Source organism: Giraffa tippelskirchi, chromosome 4 (assembly GCF_054371585.1).
Source record: "Giraffa tippelskirchi isolate mGirTip1 chromosome 4, T2T-mGirTip1v1.2.pri, whole genome shotgun sequence".
Classification (NCBI taxonomy): Eukaryota; Metazoa; Chordata; class Mammalia; order Artiodactyla; family Giraffidae; genus Giraffa; species Giraffa tippelskirchi.
The window spans coordinates 59124260-59149966 of record NC_137278.1 but is presented as its reverse complement, the minus strand read 5'-3'; the positions used below and the strand labels follow the sequence as shown (position 1 = coordinate 59149966).

General features: G+C 36.9%; 1 protein-coding gene across 39 annotated transcripts in view; it reads left to right on the top strand.

The window, feature by feature from the left end:
- The window catches only part of GCFC2 (GC-rich sequence DNA-binding factor 2), an 87239-nt gene that overhangs the window by 41352 nt on the left and 20180 nt on the right, over positions 1-25707 (top strand). For 17 of the 39 annotated variants that reach the window (XR_014082805.1, XR_014082804.1, XR_014082803.1 and 14 more), the window contains 8 exons: positions 843-958; positions 7121-7307; positions 11837-11960; positions 12934-13015; positions 13481-13593; positions 14606-14805; positions 16532-16682; positions 22313-22434. Coding sequence is in view for 16 of the 39 variants with exons in the window: in XM_081593052.1 (XP_081449178.1) it covers positions 843-958; positions 7121-7307; positions 11837-11960; positions 12934-13015; positions 13481-13593; positions 14606-14805; positions 16532-16682; positions 22313-22434 (1095 nt within the window). In the remaining 23 variants the exon portion in view is untranslated. Of the gene's footprint in view, positions 1-842; positions 959-6969; positions 7024-7120; positions 7308-11836; positions 11961-12933; positions 13016-13480; positions 13594-14605; positions 14806-16531; positions 16683-22312; positions 22435-25707 lie in introns of those variants that run through there. The other 22 variants (XR_014082810.1, XR_014082809.1, XR_014082808.1 and 19 more) reach the window with 7 other exon arrangements.

Below are 25707 nucleotides of genomic sequence, written 5' to 3'. Positions count from 1 at the left end.
AGATATCTGTTTCCTTGTTTAAGTTTGGGAAGTTTTCAGCCATAATTTCTTGAAATGCATTTTCTATCCCCTTTTCCCCTTCTTCCTTTTTACAGTTATGCATATATTGGCGTTCTTTATATTATCCCATAATTCTCACATTGCTTTCATTTTCTTCATTTGGTTTTCTGTCTGCTGCTCTGATTGGGTGATTTCCATTATTCCATCTTCCAGAACACTTATGTGTTCTGCATTATTCATTTTCTATTTATATTGCCTTTAGCTCAGCTTTCATCTTGGCAAGTGAGTTTTCTAATTTTTCTCAGCTCCTCTTTCTAGTCTCTAGTTCCTTTTTAGAGTAGTCTGTATTTCAGTTGACAGCCTTCCTTAATTCCTTCAGTATTTTCATTATCTCCTTTTTGAAATCAGTGCTTATTAGACTGAAGAGGTCTGTTTCAGTGATTGTACTTTTAAGGCAATTCTCTTGATCTTTTAATTGAGAGTGGTTCTTCTGTGTCTTCATTTTACTTATATTTCTATTCTACCATCTTGATTGAAGCCTCTGGTATTTGTTTTTTTGAGAGTATATTAGATCATAAGTAGAACTAGCTTTAAAAACACTGAAAACCAAGCTTTTGTGAAAAATGAGATTTTGTAATTTGCCTCTTGCATGTAAGTTTAAAGTTCTAAATTTTAAAACTGTGGGATAATTTTAAAAACATTTTATTACAACCATAAAAAATGTCAGAGGCATGGAATTTTAAGCTGGTGAGACCTTAGTGTATCCAGTCTGCTTTCATGGTATTAATATTTGGAGGACTAATGAACGTTGAAAACAACACAAATTTTCATATTATTTTTAGGGACAAGACATAGATCTTTCTTATAGCCATGAATCTCAAACAGTGAAGAAGTTTGATGCTTCCATTTCATTTCCACCAGTAAGTTTAGAAATTATAAAGAAGCAACTAAATACTAGGTAAGTAATATTAATTTTAAAATCTACATTTGTTCTAGACATTTAGTAGTGAAAAAATTAGCACTATAATATTTTTAATTGAGACTTCCCTTGGTGGTCCAGTGGTTAAAAATCTGCCTTGCAGTACAGGGGACTTGGGTTCAGTCCCTGGTCAGGGAACTAAGATCCCACATGCAGGGCAACTACTGAGCCTGCGAGCCACAGCTAAGACCTGACACAGCCATAAATATAAATATATATTTTATTAATTATTAAATGCTTATATTAAAGAGTTATAGGAAAAATTAGCATCACCTGTGTAACTACAGTAACATAACTGATCCTTTTTTGTGTATGTCTTTCAGTGTTTATAATAGATATATCATGTAGTTAAAATCAATGCTGCTGCTGCTGCTGCTAAGTCGCTTCAGTCGTGTCCGACTCTGTGCGACCCCATAGACGGCAGCCCACTGGGCTCCCCCGTCCCTGGGATTCTCCAGGCAGGAGTACTGGAGTGGGGTGCCATTGCCTTCTCCGTTAAAATCAATAAATAATATCAAATTCTGCTTTTTTTAACTTACTATTTTTAATCTGCATTTATCTACATTGTTAAATAGCCCTTAATTTTTAAAAATAGTATGCTGGAAGTTATGGCAGCAAGATGGCAGAATTAGAAGCCCCAGACCTCACTGCCCCACAGAGATACCAACTGAACAACAGCGTACTATCCAAAAAGCGTTAATGAGTACTCCAGAAATCAGGAAGTTGTAGTATCCCAAGGAAGCTCAAAGCCCAGGTTAGCCACATTGTAATGGGTAAGAAAATCCATTTCATTCCAACTACATCTAGCCACTCTAGCAAGCCAGCACCGCTTTCGATGGAGAGAGAAAAACCTGACTCCTAGCTTTTCCTTTGGCAGGGAAGGAGCGGAACATATATTCTATAGTCTAGAGGTACTGCCCAAAGGACTTGTCTCTGTCTCTCTCTCATCTCTCTCAGAGCACTATTGGAGAACCATCGTACATTAGATGCCTGAGGGCCACAGAGGACAAGAACGAGCTAAGCAACCTGTTGCAGAGCCAGAAAGTTTTCAGTACCTCAAACACCAGGGGGACCAAGAGACTATAAAATCCTGAAAAACCCACAAATGTCTCTAATTGGGAAATCTCTAGAAACCCTGAGGAGAATCATCTCCCATGAAAGGTTTGAGAAGACAGTCTGCCCCACACAACACCACTGGGAATATTTATCCAGACTAATTGAAATGCACTTAAGGGATACAGCTTCAAATAGGGGAGAAACTGCCCTTAACGTGCATTTTCAAACACACAAAGTACAACATAAAGATAACCAGACATGTGAAGAAGCAACGAAACCTGGCCCAGTTAGAGAACCCAAATTAATTTCCAGAACCAAAATAAACAGAGGCCTATGAATTACCTGACAGAGAATTCAGAATTATCCTCTTAAAGAAGCTTAATGTGCCATAAGCGAGCACAGACAACTAAAGAAGTCAGGGAGATGATATATGAATATATGAATAAGGTTGGAATACCAACAGAGATGGAAACTAAAAGAACCAGAGGTTCTGGAGCTGAAAATACAATAACTGAACTGAAAAATTCACTAAAGGGGATCCAAAGCAGACTCTATCAAGCAGAAGAAACAAGTGGTGACCTCAAAGAATAGTCATTTGAAATTACCAACTTAGAGAAACACAAAGGAAAAAAGATTGAAGAAAAGTGAAAAAAGCATAAGGGATTTACATGATGCTATCAAGGAGAATATCATATACTTTATGGGAATCCAAGAAGCAGAAGAGTAGCAGAATGGGACAGAGAGCTTATCTGAAGATATAATGCCCAAAGACTTACCAGCCTGAAGAAGGAAATGGGCATTCAATTTCAAAAGCTAAAGGACTCCAACAAGGATTAACCCAAGGAGGCTTACGCTGAGACAGCTTTCTAGATACAAAGAAAGAATCAAGTGACAAAACAAAAGGACCTTTTCATGTCCAAGGGAGTCCCATAACATTACCAGGAGGCTTCTCAACAAAGGTCTCCTCTGTTAACAGGCCAGGAGAGAGTAGGAGGATATATTCAAAGTACTGAAAGAAGGAAACTGCCAACAGAGATTACTGTATCTAGCAAAACTATCCTTCATGAAGGAGAAATAAGGCCCTCAGATAAACAAAGCTGAGGGAGTTCATCACCACTAGACCTGCCTTACAAAAATTGATGAAAGATATCCTTCAAGTTGAATGAAAGGACACTGTACAGTAGCATGAGGCATATAAAAATACAGAGTTCTCTGGTAAAGGTAAACGTATACATACATGCAGAATGCTGTAATACTGTAAGAGTGGTATGACAATCACTTTTAATTCATAAATTGAATTTAAAAGGTAAAAACACAAAAATAATTATATTATGTTAATACATATGAAAATGTTTAATGTAATTTGTGGTATCAATAACAAGAGGTGGCAGGGGAGATGTAAAGGAAGAGAGTTTTCGTATGAGATTGAAGTTAAGATGTTTTCAGTTTAAAAGAGATTACTGGAATTGCAATATTTTTTTGTAAACCCCATGGTAAACATAAAAGAAATACCTATAGAAGATATGCAGTGGAAAATGAAAATGACCCAGAACACATCACTAAAAAAATAAAATAACAAAACCCAAGGCAGCAAAAGAGGAAGAGGGACAAAATAACTATAAGACAAAAAGCAGTTTTAAAATGGCAATCATAAGTCCTTCCATATCAGTAATTACTTTAAATATAAGTGGATTAAATTCTATAATCAAAAGATGTACAGTGACTGAATGGATTGAAAAGAAAAGCAAGATCCAGTAATTCCCTGGCAGTCTAGTGGTTAGGGCCCAGGTTCAATCCTTGGTCAGGAAACTAATATCTCACAAGCCACGCAAGCCAAAAAAAAAAAAAAAGGCAAGATACAACTGTATACCATCTGTAAGAGTCTCACTTAGACTTAAGGATGTATATGGAATGAAAGTGAAAGTCTTGCAGTAGTTAAGAGTACACCTTGCCAGTGTAGGGGACACAGATTCAATCCCTGGTCTGGGAAGATTACACATGTCATAGGTCAGCTAAGCCTGATGTGCCAGGCTCCTCTGTCCATGGGATTTGCAAGGCAAGAATACTGGAATGCACTGCCATTTCCATCTCCAGGGGATCTTGCCTGGAGATCGAACCTGCATCTCCTGTATTGGCAGGCGGATTCTGTACCACTGAGCCACCAGGGAAGCCTATAAGTAGATTAGCAAAAGTTTGATTTTTTTAATTGTTTGATTCAGGTCCAAATACTATGAATTTATTTCATTGGTAGTTAATTCTCTAATTCTGATGTACTCACAGTGTCAAATATAGGTCACAAAACAAAAAATTCATACCAAATCATAGCATGCTCAAATGGCTTTAATACCAGCTCTTGGGTTGGGAAGATCCCGTGGAGAAAGCAATGGCTACCCACTCCAGTGTTCTTGCTTAGAGAATTCCATGGACAGAAGCTACAGTCCATGGGGTCCCAAAGAGTCAGACACGACTGAGTGACTAACACTAACAGATACCTATATTCTAAGGAAGACCACACACTGATCTAACAGTAATTCCACATGGACTCTTGTGTTTCAAATATAAGATCACTGAAGCATTGGAAATGACAAAAACCCTTCTTAAGGATATAATTAAGAAGGTTGAATGTTCAAACTACCACCAAATTGCAGTCATCTCACATGCTAGCAAAGTAATGCTCAATATTCTCCAAGTGAGGCTTCAACAGTACATGAACTGAGAACTTCCAAATGTTCAAGCTGGATTTAGAAAAAGCAGAGGAACCAGAGATCAAATTGCCAACATCCTTTGAGTCATAGAAAAAGCAAGAGAGTTCCAGAAAAAACATCTACTTCTGCTTCATTGACTACGCTAAAGCCTTTGACTATGTGGATCACAACAAACTGGAAAATTCTTCAAGAGATGGGAATACCAGACCACCATACCTACCTCCTGAGAAATCTGTATGTAAGTGAAGAAGCAACAGTTAGAACTGGACATGGAACAACAGACTGGTTCTGAATTGGGAAAGGAGTACATCAAGGCTGTATATTGTCACCCTGCTTATTCAACTTATATGCAGAACACATCATGCAAAATGCTGGACTGGGTGAAACACAAGCTGGAATCAGGATTGCCGGGAGAAATATCAATAACCTCTGATATGCAGATGACACCACCCTTATGGCAGAAAGCGAAGAGGAACTAAAGAGCTTCTTGATGAAGGTGAAAGAGGAGAGTGAAAAATCTGGCTTAAAACTCAACATTTGAAAAATGAAGATCATGGCATCCGGTCCCATCTCTTCATGGCAAGTAGATGGGTAAACAGTGGAAACAGTGAGAGACTTTATTTTCTTGGGCTCCAAAATCACTGCGGATGGTGACTGCAGCCATGAAAATAAAAGACATTTGCACCTTGGAAGAAAAGCTATGACCAACCTAGACAGCATATTAAAAAGCAGAGACATTATTTTGCCAACAAAGGTCCATCTAGTCAAAGCTATGGTTTTTCCAGTAGTCATGTGTGGATGTGAGAGTTGGACCATAGAGAAGGCTGAGCACTGAAGAATTGACTGCTTTTGCACTGTGATGTTGGAGAAGACTCTTGAGAGTCCCTTGGACTGCACAGAGATCAAACCAATCAATCCTAAAGGATATCAATCCTGAATATTCATTGGAAGGTCTGATGTTGAAGCTGAAGCTCCAATACTTTGGCCACCTGATGCAAAGATCCAAATCAGTGGAAAAGACCCTGATGCTGGGCAAGATTGAAGGCAGGAGAAGGGGATGACAGGGGATAAGATGGTTGGATGGCATCACCAGTTCAATAGACACGAGTTTGAACAAGCTCCAGGAGATGGTGAAGGCCAGGGAAGTCTGGAGTGCTGCAGTACATGGGGTTGCAAAGAGTCGGACACGACTGAGCGACTGAACAACAATAACAACAAGGACATTATTAAGACGTTGCTTGTGAAGCTGTGCTGGCAAACTCACCTGAAATGGGACAAGGTCTCCACCTTGCCTGGAAGCTCCCTTACATTTCTTCAAAGCAGGAGACCTGATGCTCCTGAAAGTGTGAAAAAGAGAAGTGTCCTGAGCAGCAGCTTGAAGAGAAATAGAAAGGATTCAGTGGTCCTCAAGATTGAGGAGTATCAAAGAAAAGGAGGTGTTGAGCCTAGCAGAGCCCTGTGGAGCTCCTAGGTATGGAGGCCTTTTTTTTGGTCCCTCATTTATTATAGGCTAGACTCTCCTTCCATGACCTTCTCTCAGTTCCAAATGGCAGAACAGTTGCTAAACAAAGGAGGAACAGCAATGAAACCACCCAAGGCAAGATTAAAGGTCCAGAGAAGCTCATCAAGATTAGGAGACTGGAGCAACTAAGATCCTGCACTCACATAACCTTGTCTATTCAAGACTAGATCGTGTGCAGCTCCCTTACATCTCTTCAAAGCAGGAGACCTGATGCTCCTGAAAGTGTGAAAAAAGAGCAATATCCCGAACAACAACTTGAAGAGAAATGGAAGGCAGTGAAACCACCTGAGGCAAAATTAAAGGTCCAGAGATGCTCATCAAGATTGGAAGACAGGACCACCTCAGACTCCACACATACCCCGTCCTTTAAAACACTGCAAAAGAAAGACTGTTACTGCCTATATAAAGTAAGTACATATATGGAGGAGGGCATGGCATCCCACTCCAGTACTGTTGCCTGGAGAATCTCATGGACAGAGGAGCCTGGCAGGCTACAGTCCATAGGGTCACAGAGTCGGACATGACTGAAGAGACTTTGCACGATTATCCTAGCAGGTCACCTAGTTTACAAATTCTGACCAATCCACAATAACTTCTCCTCTAAGACTACCCTGAGATTAGCTGTAGCACCTAAAAATCTCTCCGTGTCCTATGCTACCTTTCCCTTTGAAGCCTCTCTTATTGTGAAATTTTCCTTTGCTCCACAGGTCTTATAAACCCAGGTTTATATGATTATCAGTTTCCTTGGTGGTCTTTATAAGGTAGCTCTGAAAAAATTTTCATTAGACTGCTACTTACTATAATAGAAATAAATTTGTAATATAAAGCAAATTTTATGTTTATTTTCTATTTATTTAGATTAACATTACTACAGGATACTCACCGCTCACATCTAAGAGAATATGAAAAATATATAGAAGATATCAAGAGCTCAAAGAGTACCATCCAGAACTTAGAGAATTCATCAAATCAAGCTCTAAGTTTTAAATTCTATAAAAGCATGAAAATTTATGTGGAAAATTTAATTGACTGTCTTAATGAAAAGGTATGTGTCTATAAATATTGAATCATTTCCTTTTTATAGAGAAATTCCCTTACCATGTAATTTTTTTTTTTTAGTTTAAATCCCATAACTAGGTACTTCATCTAGGATTCTTCCTACTTGTTTTTGACGTATTGGAATATTAAGTATTCCCTTAATGTTGGACAGTTAGGTGTTTTTGTAATCATTTTGCAACATGTAAATAGCAATATTTACATGAAAATAGAAGAAATATGGACAGAGGTTCGTGACATTGTACAGGAGGCAGTGATCAAGACCATCCCCAAGAAAAAGAAATGCAAAAAGGCAAAATATTTGTCTGAAGAGGCCTTACAAATAGCTGAGAAAAGAAGAGAAGCTAAAGGCAAAGGAGAAAAAGAAACATATACCCATCTGAATGCAGAGTTTCAAAGAATAGCAGGGAGAGATAAGAAAGCCTTCCTCAGTGATCAGTGCAAAGAAATAGAGGAAAACAATAGAATGAGAAAGATTAGAAATTGCTTCAAGAAAATTAGAGATACCAAGGGAACATTTCATGCAAAGATGGGCACAATAAAGGACAGAAACGATATGGACCTAACAGAAGCAGAAGATACTAAGAAGAGGTGGCAAGAATATACAAAAGAACTATACAAAAAAGATCTTCATGACCTAGATAACCACGGTGGTATGATCACTCATCTAGAGCCAGACATCCTGGAATGTGAAGTCAGGTGGGCCTTAGGAAGCATCACTATGAACAAAGCTAGTGCAGGTGATGGAATTCCAGCTGATTTATTTCAAATCCTAAAAGATAATGCTGTGAAAGTGCTGCACTGAATATGCCAGCAAATTTGGGAAACTCAGCAGTGGCCACAGGACTGGAAAAGGTCAGTTTTCATTCCAAGCCCAAAGAAAGGCAATGCCAAAGACCGTTCAAACTACCGCACAATTGCGCTCATCTCACATGCTAGTAAAGTAATGATCAACATTCTCCAAGCGAGGCTTCCACAGTACATGAACCAAGAACTTCTAGATGTTCAAGCTGGATTTTGAAAAGGCAGAGGAACCAGAGGTCAAATTGCTAACATCCACTGGGACATAGAAAAAGCAAGAGAGTTCCAGAAAAACATCTACTTCTGCTTCATTGACTACGCTAAAGCCTTTAACTGTGTGGATCACAGCATACTGTGGAAAATTCTTCAAGAGATGGAAATACCAGATCACCGTACCTGCCTCCTGAGAAATCTATATGCAGGTCAAGAAGCAGCAGTTAGAACTGGACATGGAACAACAGACTGGTTCCAAATTGGGAAGGGAGTACGTCAAGGTTGTGTATTGTCACCCTGTTTATTTAACTTATATGTAGAGTACATCATGCAGAATGCCAGGCTGGATGAAACACAAACTGGAATCAAGATTGCCAGGAGAGATATCAATAACCTCAGATACAGAGATGACACTACCCTTATGGCAGAAAGAGGAACTAAAGAGCCTCTTGATGAAAGTGAAAGAGGAGAGTGAAAAAGTTGGCTTAAAACTCAACATTCAAAATATGAAGATCATGGTATCCAGTCTTATCACTTCATGGCAAATAGATGGGGAAACAATGGAAACAGTGACAGACTTTATTTTCTTGGGCTCAAAAATCACTGCAGATGGTGACCGCAGCCATGAATTTAAAAGACACTTGCTCCTTGGAAGAAAAGCTATGACAAACTAGACAGCATATGAAGAAGCAGGGACATTACTTTGCTGACAAAGATCTTCCTGGTCAAAGCTGTGGTTTTTCCAATAGTAACGTATGGATGTGAGAGTTGGACCATAAAGAAAACTGAGTGGCAAAGAATTGATGCTTTTTAATTGTATTGGAGAAGGCTCTTGAGAGTCCCTTGGACTGCAAGGAGATCAAACCAGTCAGTCCTAAAGGAAATCAGTCCTGAATATTCACTGGAAGGACTGGTGATGAAGCTGAAGCTCCAATGCTTTGGCCACCTGATGCGAAGAGCTTACTCATTAGAAAAGACCCTGATGCTGGGTAAGATTGAAGGCAGGAGGAGATGGGGATGACAGAGGTTGAGATGGTTGTATGGCATCACCGACGTGATGGACAAGAGTTTGAGCAAGCTCCAGGAGGTGGTGATGGTACAGGGAAGCCTGGCAGGCTGCAGTCCATGGGGTCACAAAGAGTCGAACACGACTCAGCAGCTGAACTGAACTGACTGAAATAGCAATATAAATTTTTAAAATTCCATCTGTTTAAGAAAAGTCCTAGAAATTGAATTACTAAATCAAAGTGTCTAAATATATTAAGGCTTATGAAACATTGCTAAATTATCCTTCAGAAAAATTCTATCAGTTTATAGTGTATTTAGTTTTTACATATTTATTTTGATCTCACAAGTCATTTGTTTTCTTAACACATATAGTTTTCTTCTAGTGAATTATTTGTGTCCTTTGCCCTGCTATCTTCTTGTTCATACTATCCATGGGTTTGTTTTTGTGGGGCTTTTTCCTTTTTCCCAGTATATGATGAACAGCTTTCAATTGCTTAAAAATTTTAATGCTTTATCCTATTTGATGTAGGTAAACATTCCAATTTGTTTTGTCTTTTGATTTTGTTGCGGTGGTTTTTTGATATTTGTTGTTGTTGTTTAGTCACTAGGTTGTGTACGACTCTTTTTTGATCCCATGGACTGTAACCTGCAAGGCTTCTCTGTCCATGGTATTTCCCAGGCAAGAATAGTGGAGTGGCCTGCTGTTTCATTCTCCAGGGGATCTTCTTGACTCAGGGATCAAACCCACATCTCCTGCTTGGCTGGCAGATTCTTACTGCTGTGCTACCCAAGAAGTCCTTTTTTTGATATTAGATGTGCTTTTTGTTTTTTTCTTTTCAGTTTTTAATTGAAGTATAGTTGATTTACAATGTTGTATTAGTTCCTGGTGTATAGCAAAGTGATTCAGTTGTATATATGTGTGTTCTTTTCATATTCTTTTCCATTATGGTTTATTTCAGGATATTAAATATAGTTCCCTATAGTGTACAGTAGGATCTGGTTGCTTATTTTGTATATAGTAGTTTGTATCTGCTAATCCCAGACTCCTGGTTTATTCCTCCCCGTAGATTCATTTTTATCATATTTTATATTCCACAGATAAGTAATATCATAATGTATTTGTCTTTCTCTTTCTGACTTACTTCACGTAGTATTATTGTCTCCAGGTGTACCCCAGCTGCTGCAAATGGCATTATTCTTTTTTATGGCTGGGTTGTATTCTAGTGTGAGTGTATGTGTGTATACATATATACACCACATCATCCTTATCCAGACATCTTTCAGGGACATTTAGGTTGCTTCCATTTCTTTGCTCTTGTAAATAATGTTGCTATGAACATTGGGATGCATGTATCTGTTTGAATTAGAGTTTTCTCCAGATATATGCCCAAGAGAGTAATTTCAGGATCATATGGCAACTCTAGTTTTTTACGGAACCACCATATTGTTTTTCATAGTAGCTGCACCAGTTTATACACCCAGCAACAGTGTAGGAAGGTTCCCTTTTCTCCACAGCCTCTCCAGTATTTGTTATATGTAGACTTTTTGTTGTTGACCTTTTAAACCAGTGTGATATGACACCTTATTGTAGTTTTGATACGCATTTCTCTATTAGCAATGACATCAGATGTTTTTAAATTGTTATGTTAATCAGATTTATGAATCATTCTTTTACATTATAATTCCTATTTTTGTTTTATACATACTAAGTCCTTAAATTGGGGTCTTGAGTTGTCCTTTTTTAAAAGTAAACTAATCACTTTAAAAATACACTCTACTTTCTTCCTTACTTTTAATTTACTTTTAAAAGATTACCAAATTAGTTTCTCCCCTATTGTTTTAAGTCAACTACCTTTAATACCATTTGGTAGCTACTTTTCTGAAATATTTATTACAGTGTGACTTTCTTCATTCATCCTTGAAGAATTACACTGTCAAAGGCTTGAATCCATAGCATTAGCTATGGAACATGATTGAAGTGGGGGGAATTGTTGCCCAAGAAATATATAATATGAATGCCAGTTTTAACTAATCACTCAATTCTGCTTCACAGCTTGCTTTCCTGTCTGTTTAGGTCTCTTCTGTCCTCTATTTTTTTCAAATTTTACCAGTTTCTTCAGATGTTCCCCTACAGTCTGACATGTTCAGCCTGTGAAAAATAGCTGCAGTCATCATTTCCTCCTTCTCTTCTATCTCAAAAAAGAATCTTTCTTATCTATCCACTTTTATCCATGTTCCTGACTCCTGCCAAGTTAGGTTTTATTATTTATGATTTTTATAGCTGTTTTGGTACAATAAGTTTATTTTCTAGTTTTATTAGTATTATAAGTATTGGAAGCTACATCTATTCCTCACAATGTTCATTTAATTGAGATGTGATAGTGTTAAAAATGTTTCTGTTATATGAAATTTGAGCATATAATGTGCTTATATATAATTATTTTTTATAATCATTTAATGACCACCCACAAAATGTTACTTATGTATGTATTTCAGATTATCAACATCCAAGAAATAGAATCAGCCATGCATGCACTCCTTTTAAAACAAGCCATGATCTTTATGAAACGCAGGCAAGATGAATTAAAACATGAATCAGCGTATTTACAACTGTTATCATGTTAGTGTTTTTCATGTTCAATGTGATTTTTTGTTCATTAAGCTAAATTGTTAGCTAAAAGATAAAAATATTTTTATTTTTGTATAAAAAACGTTTATTGTGTATTTTCCCACTGACTTTTCACCTACCCTCTTCTAAAATTCCCAAACCATTTTAAAATCTGGGCTTCAAAATTAAGTCCAAATCTGAAAAAATAAAAATTATGACTTCTAATCACTCAGTGTTTGAAAAAATATTTATATGACCATTTAATGATTATTTTGAGATGACTTGACATAAACATATAGACTGTGTTAGAAGTCTAACTTTATAAGTTTTCCATAGATTGATGGTGGAAGTTAAAGAAATTCTGGTGGGTTTCAGTATAGAATCATCTATAAGATCTCATTATATTAATAAAAGAATTGGATGCAGCCCTTTAATTCTCACACCGATTTTGTATTTGCAGAGATGTCTTCCTTTGATTAAGGTGCTGTCAGGGTGTAGTGAAAGAAATGAGACCACAGCATCAAGTAGATTAAAAGCAAAATCAAAATGACTCAAATATATGACATTTAGTTGGTCATAAATTACAGTATATGCTAAAATAGGAGATAATATGAATGACATATTGGTAATGTGTTTCTAGAATTTGACCATAGGGACAGGAAAAAAAAAATGGTGAAAACTGCTGAAAAAGAATACAAGGGAAAGAAACTTTATTTTTGATACTGTTCTCAAGTGCTGAACTATATTCACCAGACAAGGTACATTTTCTTAGATTAGCAAACTCAATACCTGTGAATATTATGGTAGAGAGTTAACATTGCAATTTCTTTGCATGATGAAATATGCAATTTAAGCATAGTCCATGTATGGATGTTTATATATACAAATATGTATACATACCTAAAATATAACTTTTGTTTTCAAAATGTTTCACTGTATTTCTTTTTCAAATTTACAGTATAAAATCAATTTTATTCATTAACAGGCAAACCTGAGACATCTATAAATAAAAGCTCGGCTATAGATGAAAAAACTCAATGGATTTTAGAAGAGGTTGAATCTCGAAGGTAACTAAAGACTTAAAGCATCACTGAGCAAGTATTTTTCATAGTTTAAATACAGTTAATCATATAGTATAAATAACTACAACCTAGCATATTAATTTGTGAGAATGGTGTAAAACCAAAATTTAGTTAAACAGTCCTCTACCCCATGGTTTAAAGACACACTTGTGTATTTGGATCAGTTAGAAGGAATGTGTAAAGTGGTATTTACCAGGTTGGGACTGTCTCATACCTGGAAGCTAGTCCTAAATACATTGTTACTCCTTTTTCCAAATCATGGGAGTGTCTAACAAGAATAAGAGGGAGAATCAGTTCAGATTAATGAAGCTAAAATGTCAAAAATGTTAACATAGAATTGTGTGAAAGTATGATTGTTTATTTCTGGGCATTTTAAGTAATGATGACTTTTAATTTTTGTTTTAAAGCTTTTATTTTCATATTTTATTTTTGGTTTATTGCAAAATACAGGGCACGAAGAAGACAAGCAAGGGTTCTTTCTGGGAATTGTACTCATGAAGAAGGAACATCTAGTGATGATGAGCTGTCTTCAGCAGACATGATTGATTTCCAAAAAAGCCAAGGTCAGTTACCAAGTTTCTGATGTGTCTTAATTTGAAGTACTGAAATGATGGAAAATCTTTGCCATGATTGCCCTTAATTAAGCTATCCAAAATAGTTGGGAAAATTCAGAAAAAATAATACTTTTTTTTCCTTATTAGACTTGTCTTTACCTCTGAAAGAAGGGATAAAATGGAGAAGTGGGATGAGTATTCCTGCATCGTTGTAGTTTTTCCCTCAACCTTTTTCATCTCCTGTTATAAATGAGCCATGAACATTTTTGGCTTCATTTCTCTGCTACATGCTTTCTATATTATCATTTTTTTTCAATTTTTTAAAATATTTATTTATTTGGCTGTGCCAGGTCTTAGCTGTGGCTTGTGGGATCTAGTTCCCTGACCAGAGATTGAACCTAGGCCTGCTGCATTGGGAGCTTGGAGTCTTAGCCACTGCACCACCACAGAAGTCCGTATTTGTTGTTCAGTCGCTCAGTCATGTCCAACTCTTCGCAATCCCATGGACTGCAGCATGGCAGGCTTTCCTGTCCTTCACAATCTCCCGGAGTTTGAATTTGAATTGAATTTATAGTAAAGTCCATTTTTAGCAATGTAAGAAGGTAAAATATGTACAGTTGAAAGAATGTGGGCTTTACAGTCAAATAGATGAGTTCAAAGAGGGAATCTATTCTGTGTGACCTTAAGCGAATTACTTGACTTCACTATATCTGATATTGTTGTTTACTTTTTCTTTGTCTGTAAACAGATAGGCTAGCAACACTTACCTTTTAGGGAAGATAGTTATGATGACATGAGATAATGTGTTTATAATGTTTTAGCATATAGCAAGGGCTTAATAAATGGTAGATTTTATCAGTATCAGTTGTTACTAAGGTGTGTTTTTTTTTAATAAAAACTAATTTATATGTTAATGTCAAGGAATAACTTTCAACTCAGTTGATTGCATAAGTTATACATAACTATGTTTATAGGAATAAATGTAAAATGCATAATATACAGAGACTCATTTTCTTCACAGGTGACATTTTACAGGATCATAAGAAGATTTTTGAAGATGTACACAGTGATTTTTGTAATATGCAGAATATTTTATTGAAATTTCAACAATGGCGAGAAAAGTTTCCTGATTCTTATTATGAAGCTTTCATTAGTTTATGCATTCCGAAGCTTTTAAACCCCCTAATACGATTTCAGTTGATTGACTGGAACCCTCTTAAGGTATATAAGCTTAACGTGAAAAAAATAATCCTGATCACATTTAGTTACTTAAATCCTCTTGTTATCAGGTTAGCGATAATATAAAATACCTCATGTTTAGAGATGGAATTAATAATCATGCTTTGGAGTAGTAGTCTACATTTACCATTTCTTGATTCTCACTATGTTTTAAGGCTAACACATCAGTAAAGGAAACACTTTTAAAAAATCTTCCGTGGTAAGTTGAAAATCACTCAAAAAAATAAAGGTAGTATTAGACCATAAGAATTTTACAATCTGAGTAAAATTCAAAATAGGTACCAAGAGTTCTGAAGTTGGAGATTACATAATGGGAATACTTGACTAGGAAAGCTACAATGAAGATGAGGAATTTAAATGAGGATTTAAAGGGTATATAGAATTTAAACAGGAAGAGAGAGAGAAAGGAAAAGGTATTTTGTAAAGGTACATGGGGAGAAATAGTAATTTTGTAGAGACTGCATAGATTCTAAATCAAGAGATATGAACTTGTTTTGATAGGTAATGGGAGGAGTAACATGATGAAGGTAATGATTTAGGAAGCTCTGAGCAATAGGCTAACTTGGAGGGTAGAGAGAAAGAGATGAAGATACATACTGAAAAGCGGTTGCTGTAATCCAAGTCCAAGGAGATGAATTCCTCACATAGGATGATAGTGCAAGAGGAAAGAGGAAAGAAAGGATTGATTACAAGTGAGTTTATGAAGAATCAATAAACTACTGTGAATAACCCTAACACAGCACATCAAAATGGTGACCCCAAGGTTTGGATTCTAAGTTATTAGGACAATGGTAGTTCCATTCATAGAAATGGTGTCTTTTCAAATAGGGAAAAGGTTTTCAAGGAAGTTTTACATTATAGACAATGAAATGATGATGGGACATCCATGTGGTTAAGCAAACAGGAATGAGGAAATGAAATTCTAGGAAGAGAGGAGAGCTGAAAATAAAGATTTAACAAAGGGTGAATCCCTTTTGTTTGACTAAGGTGGATCCTCCTCTGCCCTAGTCACGCATGCCTTTAGACTTTCTGTTAGGTTCAGGGCCATGCAGTGTTCTTAGTTTAGGAACCCAGCTTATCCCTAAGATAGCTGGTCGGACAGCAGCCTAGTTGTTAACCACTCAAGCTGAATTGAGTATTCTGTCACACCTAGCAGAGATCTGTTCATTCAGTCATTCAACAAATAGTAATTGGCCATCTGCTATTTGCTCAGTACTAAGATAAGCCACATGCAAAGTATACATTTGTGCCAGTGAGACTTGGGAGAGCCAGAAGTGAATTTTGTATGAGGTAAGTATATCTTTAAAAGCAAATTCCATGGGTGTTTTAACTGCTATTGTTATAAATGTAAATTTTGTTCCTAACAGTACCTGCCATTTAGTAGGTCCTGAACACACAGGGGGCGTTTCTGGACATGAATAAATGCATGAAGTGTAGTATCCTGCCTCACTGCCTAGACATCATGTGTTAGTCATGTCATCCTGTCTAGCCCTGGTGGTCTAGTGCTGTGTGTGCGTGAGTGCTGTCGCTTCAGTCACGTCCAGCTCTTTGTGACCCTATAAACTGTAGCCCACTGTATACGTTGGGTTAAAATATGGAATTATTCTCCTTTGATCCTTAGAAAAGCTCTGGTAACTACTGAAAAAGTTAACTATTTAAAGATAAAGATTAAGAATTTATTTATAACTTGGATAATTTTATTTATAAGTTTGATTCCATAGGTTTAAAACAGATGCCATGGTTCACATCTATAGAAGAATTTATAGATTGCAGTATGGAAGATTCAAAGAAAGAAGATAGTTCTGATAAGAAAATCTTGTCTACTGTCATCAACAAAACAGTTATTCCTCGACTTACAGGTACTGTTTTATAATCTTGATAAAATTAAATTGTTCTTTAGCTAAGTGTAAGATCAGTAATTTCTGTTACAGTCACAAATTTTTTTTGTTTTTGAACACAACTGTAATATGCAGTAAAAATCAACAGATTTATAATTTAAGCTGATTAAAAACAGCTTATTTGTGCAAGTGACTGGCTATCAAACTCCCGATACTCTTGGACCTTTAGTGTTTGTGACGTTCGCATCACTTTTATTAGTTGCTTTTATAAGTCGTGTATTAGTGGCACACTTCAATCTCTGCTGTGTGTATGTCTTTCCCTTAACTTTTCCCCTTAATTTCTTCTTTTTTAAAAATTTTTATTGGAGTATGGTTGATTTACAATGTTGTGTTAGTTTCAAGTGTACAGCAAAGTGTATCAGTTACACATATATCCACATTTTCTTTTTTTAGATCCCTTTCCCATATAGGCCATTACAGAGTTTTGAGTAGATTTTCCTGTGCTGTATTGCAGGTTCTCACTAGTTATCTGTTTTATATATAGTAGTGTGTCTAGTCAATCTGAATCTCCCATTTTATTCCTCCCCACATTTATCCCCTGGTAACCAAAAGTTTGTTTTCTACAGCCATGACTCTACTTCTGTTTTGTAAATAAGTTTGTTTGTAGCCTTATTTTTAGATTCCACATAGAAACCATGTCACATGATATTTGCCTTTCTCTGTCTGACTTACTTCACCCAGTGTGACAGTCTAGGTTCATCCATGTTGCTGCAAATGGCATTTTTTGTCTTTTTTATGGCTGGGTAATAATATTCCATGGTATATAATGGAATATTACCACATCTTCTTTACCCATGCCTCTATTGATGGACATTTAGCTTGTTTCTACATCCTGGCTATTGTAAATAATGCTGCAGTGAACATTGGGGTGAGTGTATCTTTTCCAGTTATGGTTTTCTCTGGGTTATGTGCCCAGGAGTGAGGTTGCTGGGTTATACCGTAGTTCTGTTTTAAGCTTTTTAAGGAAGCTCCATACTGTTCTCCATAGTGGCTGTTGCAGTTCACATTTCCACCAACAGTGTAGGAGGGTTCCCTTTTCTCCACACCCTCTCCAGCATTTATTGTTTGTAAATTTTTTGATGGTGGCCATTCTGACCTGTGTGAGGTGATGCTTCATTGTAGTTTTGATTTGCCTTTCTGATGTTGGTCATCTTTTTATGTGCCATTTGGCCATCCATATGTCTTCTTTGGAGAAATATCTGTTTAGATCCTCTGCCTTCTGGGTTACTTATTGTTTTGATATTGAGCTGAGTGAGCTGTTTGTATATTTTGGAGATTGATCCCCTTGTTAGTTGCTTTGTTTGCAAATATTTTCTCTCATTCTGAGGGTTATCTTCTTGTTTTGCTTATAGTCCTTTGCTGTGCAAAATCTTTTAAGTTAAATTAGATCCCATTTGTTAATTTTTGTTTTTATTTTCATTGCTCTAGGAGTTGGATCAAAAAAGATCTTGCTGCAATTTATATCAGAGAGTGTCATGTCTGTGTTTTCTTCTAAATGTTTTTTTAGTGTCCGGCCTTGCATTTAGGTCTTTAACCCCTTTTGAGTTTATTTTTGTGTATGGTGAGTTTCTTCTTTCTTTAAAAAAGCATTACTACGTTTCCCTTCCTTCTCCTACTGGCACTCAGAGCCGTTGGGCACTGATGCTTGTGCCTCAGTCTGAACTTGTTTTATCTGAAATTGTACTTGATAAGGATCTGTTCCACCATGTCACTGAGAATGGATTCTGACTGCCAAGTCTGAAGACTCTTGAAAACTAAATCAACCTGCTTTATATTGCTTCTCAGCCAACTTGACTAAACTTTAAAGATTTTCCTCAGAATAATTTACAGTGCAATCATGGGGTATCTTGGAAAGATTAATGCTTTTAACCATTTACTTTTAGCTATTAAACATTATTTATGATAGCATAGAATATATATGCCTCATTTAAGTATTCATCTGAAAATTCCAAATACTTCACTTGACAATAGCTCTTTTTGAGCTCCCGGGGTAATTGCATACTCTCCTCTAGTGCCATCTATACCTGTGTTCTTCAGTAGCCATATATCACTCATGACTATCACATTAAATAGTGCAGATGTCAGATTTTTTTTTCTTTCATCACAGAAAGTTCTTTTGGACAGTGCTTTTCTGCTTGATTTTCAGTCAAAAAGAACTGGAAGAACAAGTCCAGATCTCTTGTTAGAGCACCAGATCTCTTATCAGAGTAGCTTCTGAATGTATCTACTTGGCAACTCAAATTCCAAATGCAAAATCACACTTGTCATCTTTGTTACAGACTTGTTCCTCTTATATTCCTTGTCTAGAAAATGGTACCTCCACCTACCCACATATTCAAACCAGAACCTCCAAGTCATCTACCCCTGCTTTTTTTTTACCTCTTTATATAAGCAGTTGCCACATCCATTACTTTTTTCCTTTTTCTAACCCATTTTCTATACTTCAGCCATGGTGATCTGTCTGAAATGTAAGTCTGATTCTGTCATACCTCACTTAAAACACTTTATTCTAAACTGCCTTTAGGTTGAAGTCTAATCTCTTTAACATGTGTTCTAGGACTTTCAGGATTTTGTCTCTGTTTAGTAGTTCTCTAGCCCCATCTTTTGCCAAGCTCAGTTCCTTCTTCCCCTCATCTCCATCTCTACTGGTCTGAAGCTGTCTTCTCCTTGGCCTTTACGTCTTCTACACTCCATCCACCTGACAAATCCCTTAACCCCATACCTCTTTCATCTAGCTAACTAACCCCTCTTCATCTTCCAGAACTCTGTATAGACATCATTTCTAGGAACTGGGTTAGGCATACCTTTTCAGGGTTCCTGAAGTACTCTAAACTAATCCTTAGGATGGTACCTACACGTTATAATTGCTTATCTAAGCAACTCTACATATATGTATACAATATATTTGTATTTGACATTAGACAAAATTGTTCTGAGGCAAACCTAATCTTACTTATTGCTGTATTTCTAATAGTTAATGCTAGGCACGTAGTAGACTCTCAGTATTAGTTGGCCAAATATTTCTAAGATTATTATGAGCCTAACCTTCTAGATGCCTGCGAAATCAGTTTTATATTTGATTTGGAATTTTTTTAACCTATTTAAATTTTTAAAAAATTATTTAACTTGTATTTTACAAGGCTCAAGCACAGTTGTTAACTTCAGCATATACATCAGTAAACAAAATAATAATCCCTGATGTTGTGGAGCTTTCATTCTGTGAAGGAGACAAACGATGAACAAGTGAAATCTGTAGTGTGTTAGTTACAGGAGACGAGGGGAAAAATAAAGTAAGGGGGAAAGATACAAATTATGAAAGAGGAATGCAATTTAAAATAGTTTGGCCAGGGAAGGGCTTCCTGGGAAGGTCACAAATGAGCAGATTTCCAAAAGGAAGTAAAGAAATGGGCCAAATGAGTGTCTGAGGTGACGGCATCCTAGGCAGCAGAAACAGCACATGCAAAGGCCCTTAGGCAGGAGCTAGCCTGATTTACTTGAAAAACAGCAGATAGGCCAGAGTAATTTCAGTAGAGTGAGCGATAGGGACAGTAAGAAGAGGTTAGCAGGATGACAGTGACTGTGTCATATGGGGCCTTATAATCATTTGTGAGGACTTTTACTGTAAGTAAGTGAGAAGCAGTTGGAGAGTTTTGAGCAGAGAAGTGACAAGATCTGCCTTATCATTTTAACAGAGTTATTCTGGTTCCTGTGTTAAGAATGAACTGTATGCAGATCAGTTATGAAGCTTTTTCAGTAATCTAAGGAATGGTGGTTTGACTTGAGTGTTAAAAATGGAGGTGGCTGGAAAGTGGTCAAATTCTGTATATATATCAAAAGTACTAACACTAACAGAATTTGATATGGGTTGTGGAACAAGAGAGAAAGGAATCAAGAATGATTAAGTGGTTTTTGGCCTGAGCAGCTGGAAGGACAGAGTTGCCATTTTCTCAAATGGAAAAGACTGAGAGGAGTAAGTTTTGGACAGGAGGTATAGCAACAGCTCAGTTTGACGCCTGTTGGGTTTGAGATACCTATCATCCAAATAGAGCCGTCAACTAGGCTGTTAAATATATGAGTCTAAAGGACAGATCCACGTAGGAGATATAAATTTGGTGTGTGTCAGCACATAGATAGCATTTAAAGCCACAAAACTGACTTGACATACTAAAGGTATAAATATAAATAGGAAAGAGAAGGTAAGTGACCTGAGTCCTGAGGTCCAGCATTTAGAAAGTCAACAGGATGACAAGCAGACGATAAAGGAGACTAGAGAGGTCAGTGAGAAACCAGCAGTATCCTGGAAGCCGAGTTTAAAAAAAAAAAAATGTAGTTGTTGCTGTTAAATCAGATGGAGACTAGAATCAGCCATTAGATTTTGCAATGTGAAAGTTATCTGTGACTTGATAAGAGTAGTTTAGGAGAACAGCTGGAGGTTAGGCCTAACTGAAGTGAATTCAGGAGTTTGAGGAAAGAAATTGGAGATAGAAAGTTTCAACAGTTGTTGAGTAATTTTGTTGTAAAATGAAGGAAAGAAATAAGGCAGCTCTAGAGAGGAAAGTAGAGTCAACAGAGGGATTATTTTTAATACAAGAGAAAAAATTGTAGAGTGATAGAAAAGATCCAGTAGAAGTGACGGTGATACTGAAGTGAGAGGGCAGAATTCTAGGAACAGGATCTTCAAGTAAGCCAAAGGGGTTGGAGTCTTCTGTACAAATAAAAGGTTGGCATTAGCAAGGAGCCTAGTGCTTCATCCATAGAAATGGGAGACAAGTTAGAATTTATGGGCACAGATGCTGCTAGATTTGTAGATGCTATGGTAGGAGCTTGTGGAGCTTCTCTTCTGATTGATTCTGTTCTTCTCATCAAATTGGGAAGTAACCAACTGACAGTGAAAGCAAGGGTGGAGAAAAGAAATCATGAGAAATAGTCATCTGGAAGAGTAAAGTCCATTAACTGAGAGCAACAAGGAAGGAGAAGGCAGGAAATAATTGTCTCGCAAGAGGGAAAGAGAATGGGCCAGAGAAACAAAATGTGATTGTTGGGCAGCATTTTGGTCTCACTGGAGTGTCATGGTGATCAATTTAAAGTGTACTTTTTTCCAGTCGGACTTCCCTGGTGGCTCAGAGGTTAAAGCGTCTGCCTCCAATGCGGGAGACCTGGGTTCGATCCCTGGGTCGGGAAGATCCCCTGGAGAAGGAAATGGCAAACCACTCCAGTATTCTTGCCTGGAGAATCCCATGGACGGAGGAGCCTGGTAGGCTACAGTCCACGGGGTCGCAAAGAGTTGGACACGACTGAGCGACTTCCCTTTCCCTTTCCCTTTTTCCAGTCATGTTTTAACTGCATGGTTGCAGCCACCAACACTGTGACAAGGTGATTTAACTATTGCAGTTGAGCCATACAAGTTCAGCAAAACCCAAAAAAGACAAGAAAATTGAGTATGTATGCAAATACATAATGTACTGATTGGTGTTGATTTTTTTTAAACCACATGAGTAAAGTAGCATTTGCAAAAGGCCTCAGTTGTTTGTATGTGACAAGCAAAGTAGTCTAGTAACTAAACTGTGCACCACTGAAAATTTTTGTTTCAGACTTTATAGAATTCATTTGGGATCCCTTGTCAACCACACAGACAACAAGTTTAATAATGCAGTGCAGAATGGTTCTTGAAGAACATTCCACCTGTGAAAATGAAGCTAATAAAGGCAAACAGGTAATAATGTCTAGAATTATGAATTTCTTGATTTACTTTTAAATCAATATAATTTATTATAAATCTTTGTTTACAGACGATGTAGAAGTAATTATCAGAACACTATTTATGAAAAATATTTAGGACCAACCATTTTTTGCTCTTTATAATTAGTAAGATGAAAGGATACACCTTGATATTTCCAAACATTCTTATAGGAATGGTAATCATTATACTAGAATACACAAACATGCAGTGAGACCCAGATTATTACTTTCATTCTTATTAGCGTATTTCTCTCTGTTCAGTGGTCTGATTTGTTCAACAGGTCTCATGGCCCAACTACCTGTTTTTCAGGTTTGTGAATGTACATTGGCCCTGCAGAGATGAATAGGCATAAATATATTAGTGCAAATTGAATCCTTCTAAAAGAAAAGAAAACTAATTACATTTGTTCTTTTGGCAAAAATCTAGTAATATTATGACCTTACTTTAACAATAATTTTAAAACTAGACTAACATTCAGTATTTTAACTAGTTATCTGTAATCTGCATAGTCAAGAACAGGTAGCTCTTTGAGGATTCAAAGTTTAACAGGATAGATTCTCAGCATGATGTACAATTGAGTTTTACTAAACATAAGACATAAAGAGGAAGGAACTTTTCAGAGGCTGTGGTGAGAGTTTCTTGAATCTTTTATTGCAGTACTCTTTTTTTTTTAATCATTTTGTTTGTTGATAATAATATTGTAGATTGATGGGGTTAAAAGAGTAAAACAATTTTATGTTGAGTGTTAAGAGAATTAAGAGAGAGATTCACAGACTGGAGCATACCCAGAGTGGAATAATCAAAGTAATTGAAAAGCAAGAAGACATGTCATATTCATATTCTGCGCACCAATAAGTTTTAAGTAATGAAGGAGGGAAGCTGTAAGAAGAAAAAGAGAGAAGAGGATACCAGCATGATTCTGCCATCAAGAATTATGTAATCTTTGAGGAAACAAGATACATATAAACTGTTATTTGAAGTAGGAAGTAAGTGGGAATAACAAGACTTACTTGTCTAATTCCTGCTATGTACTCAGTACTCTGTTAGGTCTTATTCCTGTGCCAACCCACTTAGTCCCAGCAATCCTGTATAAATGGGTGCTAGGGCTTCCCTGGTAGCTTAGTGGTAAAGAATCCACCTGCCAGTGCAGGAGACGGGTTCGATCCCTGGTCCAGGAAGATCCCACATGCAGTGGAGCAACTGAGCCCACGTACCACAGCTGTTGAGCCTGTGCTCTAGAGCCCGGGAGCCACAATTACTGAAGCCTGTGCGCCCGTGCTCCGCAACGAGAGAAGCCCATGCACCACAACTAGAGAGTAGCCTATGCTCATTGCAACTGGAGAAAAGCCTGAGTAGAAGTGAAAACCCAGAATAGCCAAAAATAAATAAATAATTTTTTAAAAATGGATGATATCTTCATCTTACAGATGAAGAATCTGAATCACAGAAACCTGTTCACAGTAGTACCTTGAGTTAGAACTAAGATTTGTACCTTGGTTAGTCTTACTTTGGGCATCCTCAGAGGCTCAGCAGTGAAGAATCTGCCTGTGATGTAGAACACACAGGAGACGCAAATTGGATCCCAGGATTGGGAAGATCCCCCAGAGGAGGGTATGGCAACCCACTCCAATATTCTTGCCTGGAGAATCCCATGGACAGAGGAGCCTGACAGGCTACAGTCCATAGGGTTGCAGCACACATGCACTCAGTCTTACTTTAAAACCCAAGCTCATCTCACTGACCACGTTGCCTCTCCATGAGTGGCTCAGATAAAGTGCTATGAAACTTCAGAAGAGAGGCACGAGAGAGAAATTTCAGCAGTGAAAGAATTTTTATTACATGTGGCACTTGAGCAAGGACCTAAAGGAAAGAATAGGATTTGAATATTGTAGCAACTGAAGGAGAAAGGGCATTTTCCACTCACCTCCAACAGGATAAAAACATGTGAAAATCATACAAGAATTAGATTCAACTTGAAGGAAGATGTGCTTGGAGATGTTTATGTTTGATGAAGGAATAAATTTATTTTGTGTTGTTACAAAGCATAGAACCAAGACGAGTATGTTAGAGAAAGCAAACAAGCAAACAGCTATTTTGTATTAGCTATACAGGTAATCCTGTATTTACATGGGATTATGTAATTATAGCCTAAATGTAAATAGTGCATTTACATGTACAGTTTTTGAAACACTTCCACATTTTCTCCTTTGATCCTCAAAACCTTGTAAAACATGTTGATTTTAATTACATTTTTACAGATGAGGAAGCTGGGGCCTAGAGGGCCAAGTCTCTTTAAAAGATCACTTTTAACAGTGGCAGGCCTGGCATTTTGTAACCACTGAAGTCTTTCAACAGTGTATGGATTCACTCATGAAGTTTTTATACTGGTAATCTTAATTCTGAAAACCCTCCTGCTGTGAATGTTGGAAATGGGTTTTTGGCTTTAGTAGGAGACTAGAACTACATCAGGACTTTTCAGCTTTGGCATTCTTGGCATTTGGAACCAATATTTCTTTGTGTGAGACTGTTCTGTGCAGTAAGCTCCCTGGTCTCTACTCACTAGAAGCTAGTAGCAGTTCCCAGTCTTGACAACCAAAAATATCTCTAGACTTATAAAATATTCTGAGGCATGGCAAAGTTACTCCTATTTGAAAATCAGTGTACTATGTAATATTCCAGGTTAGTAACACAGTTTGCTGGTGAGCTCACTCTGTTTTTCTTAGTGATGTTTAAAGAATTGAAGAGAATGAGAAAGGCTCCAAAAGCACAAATGAGACAGCACAGTTCCTGATTTTCAAGTGAAAAGTAAATGATTCTGTAAGCTAATGCCTGGTGAGAATAGTTTTAACTCTAAAGTTCTAAAATAGATTATTACAGAGATGGATTATGAGCACTTAAAATAAGAAAGCAGTGATTACTGTAATCTCTCATTGATGGGATTCCTAAAACCAAATATTTGTCAAAGCTTATTCTTCCATATTACTAATAACTCAGTTACTTCCACTAAGTAACATACTGTACAGGTACAGTAAATAATTATTTGAATATGTTATAATTTTCTTACAGATCAAATGGGGGGAAAATAGGGTATAGTTAGATACAAAGAAAACCAGTAAAAGTATACCTAAAGAATACTGATTCATAAGGCTGGAATCCTCTCAGCTTTGTCCTATTCGGTATTTTTATTGAATTGGATGAGTATGTAAAATGCATCCTAATGAAATTTCTCAATGGCAGAAGGCTAGG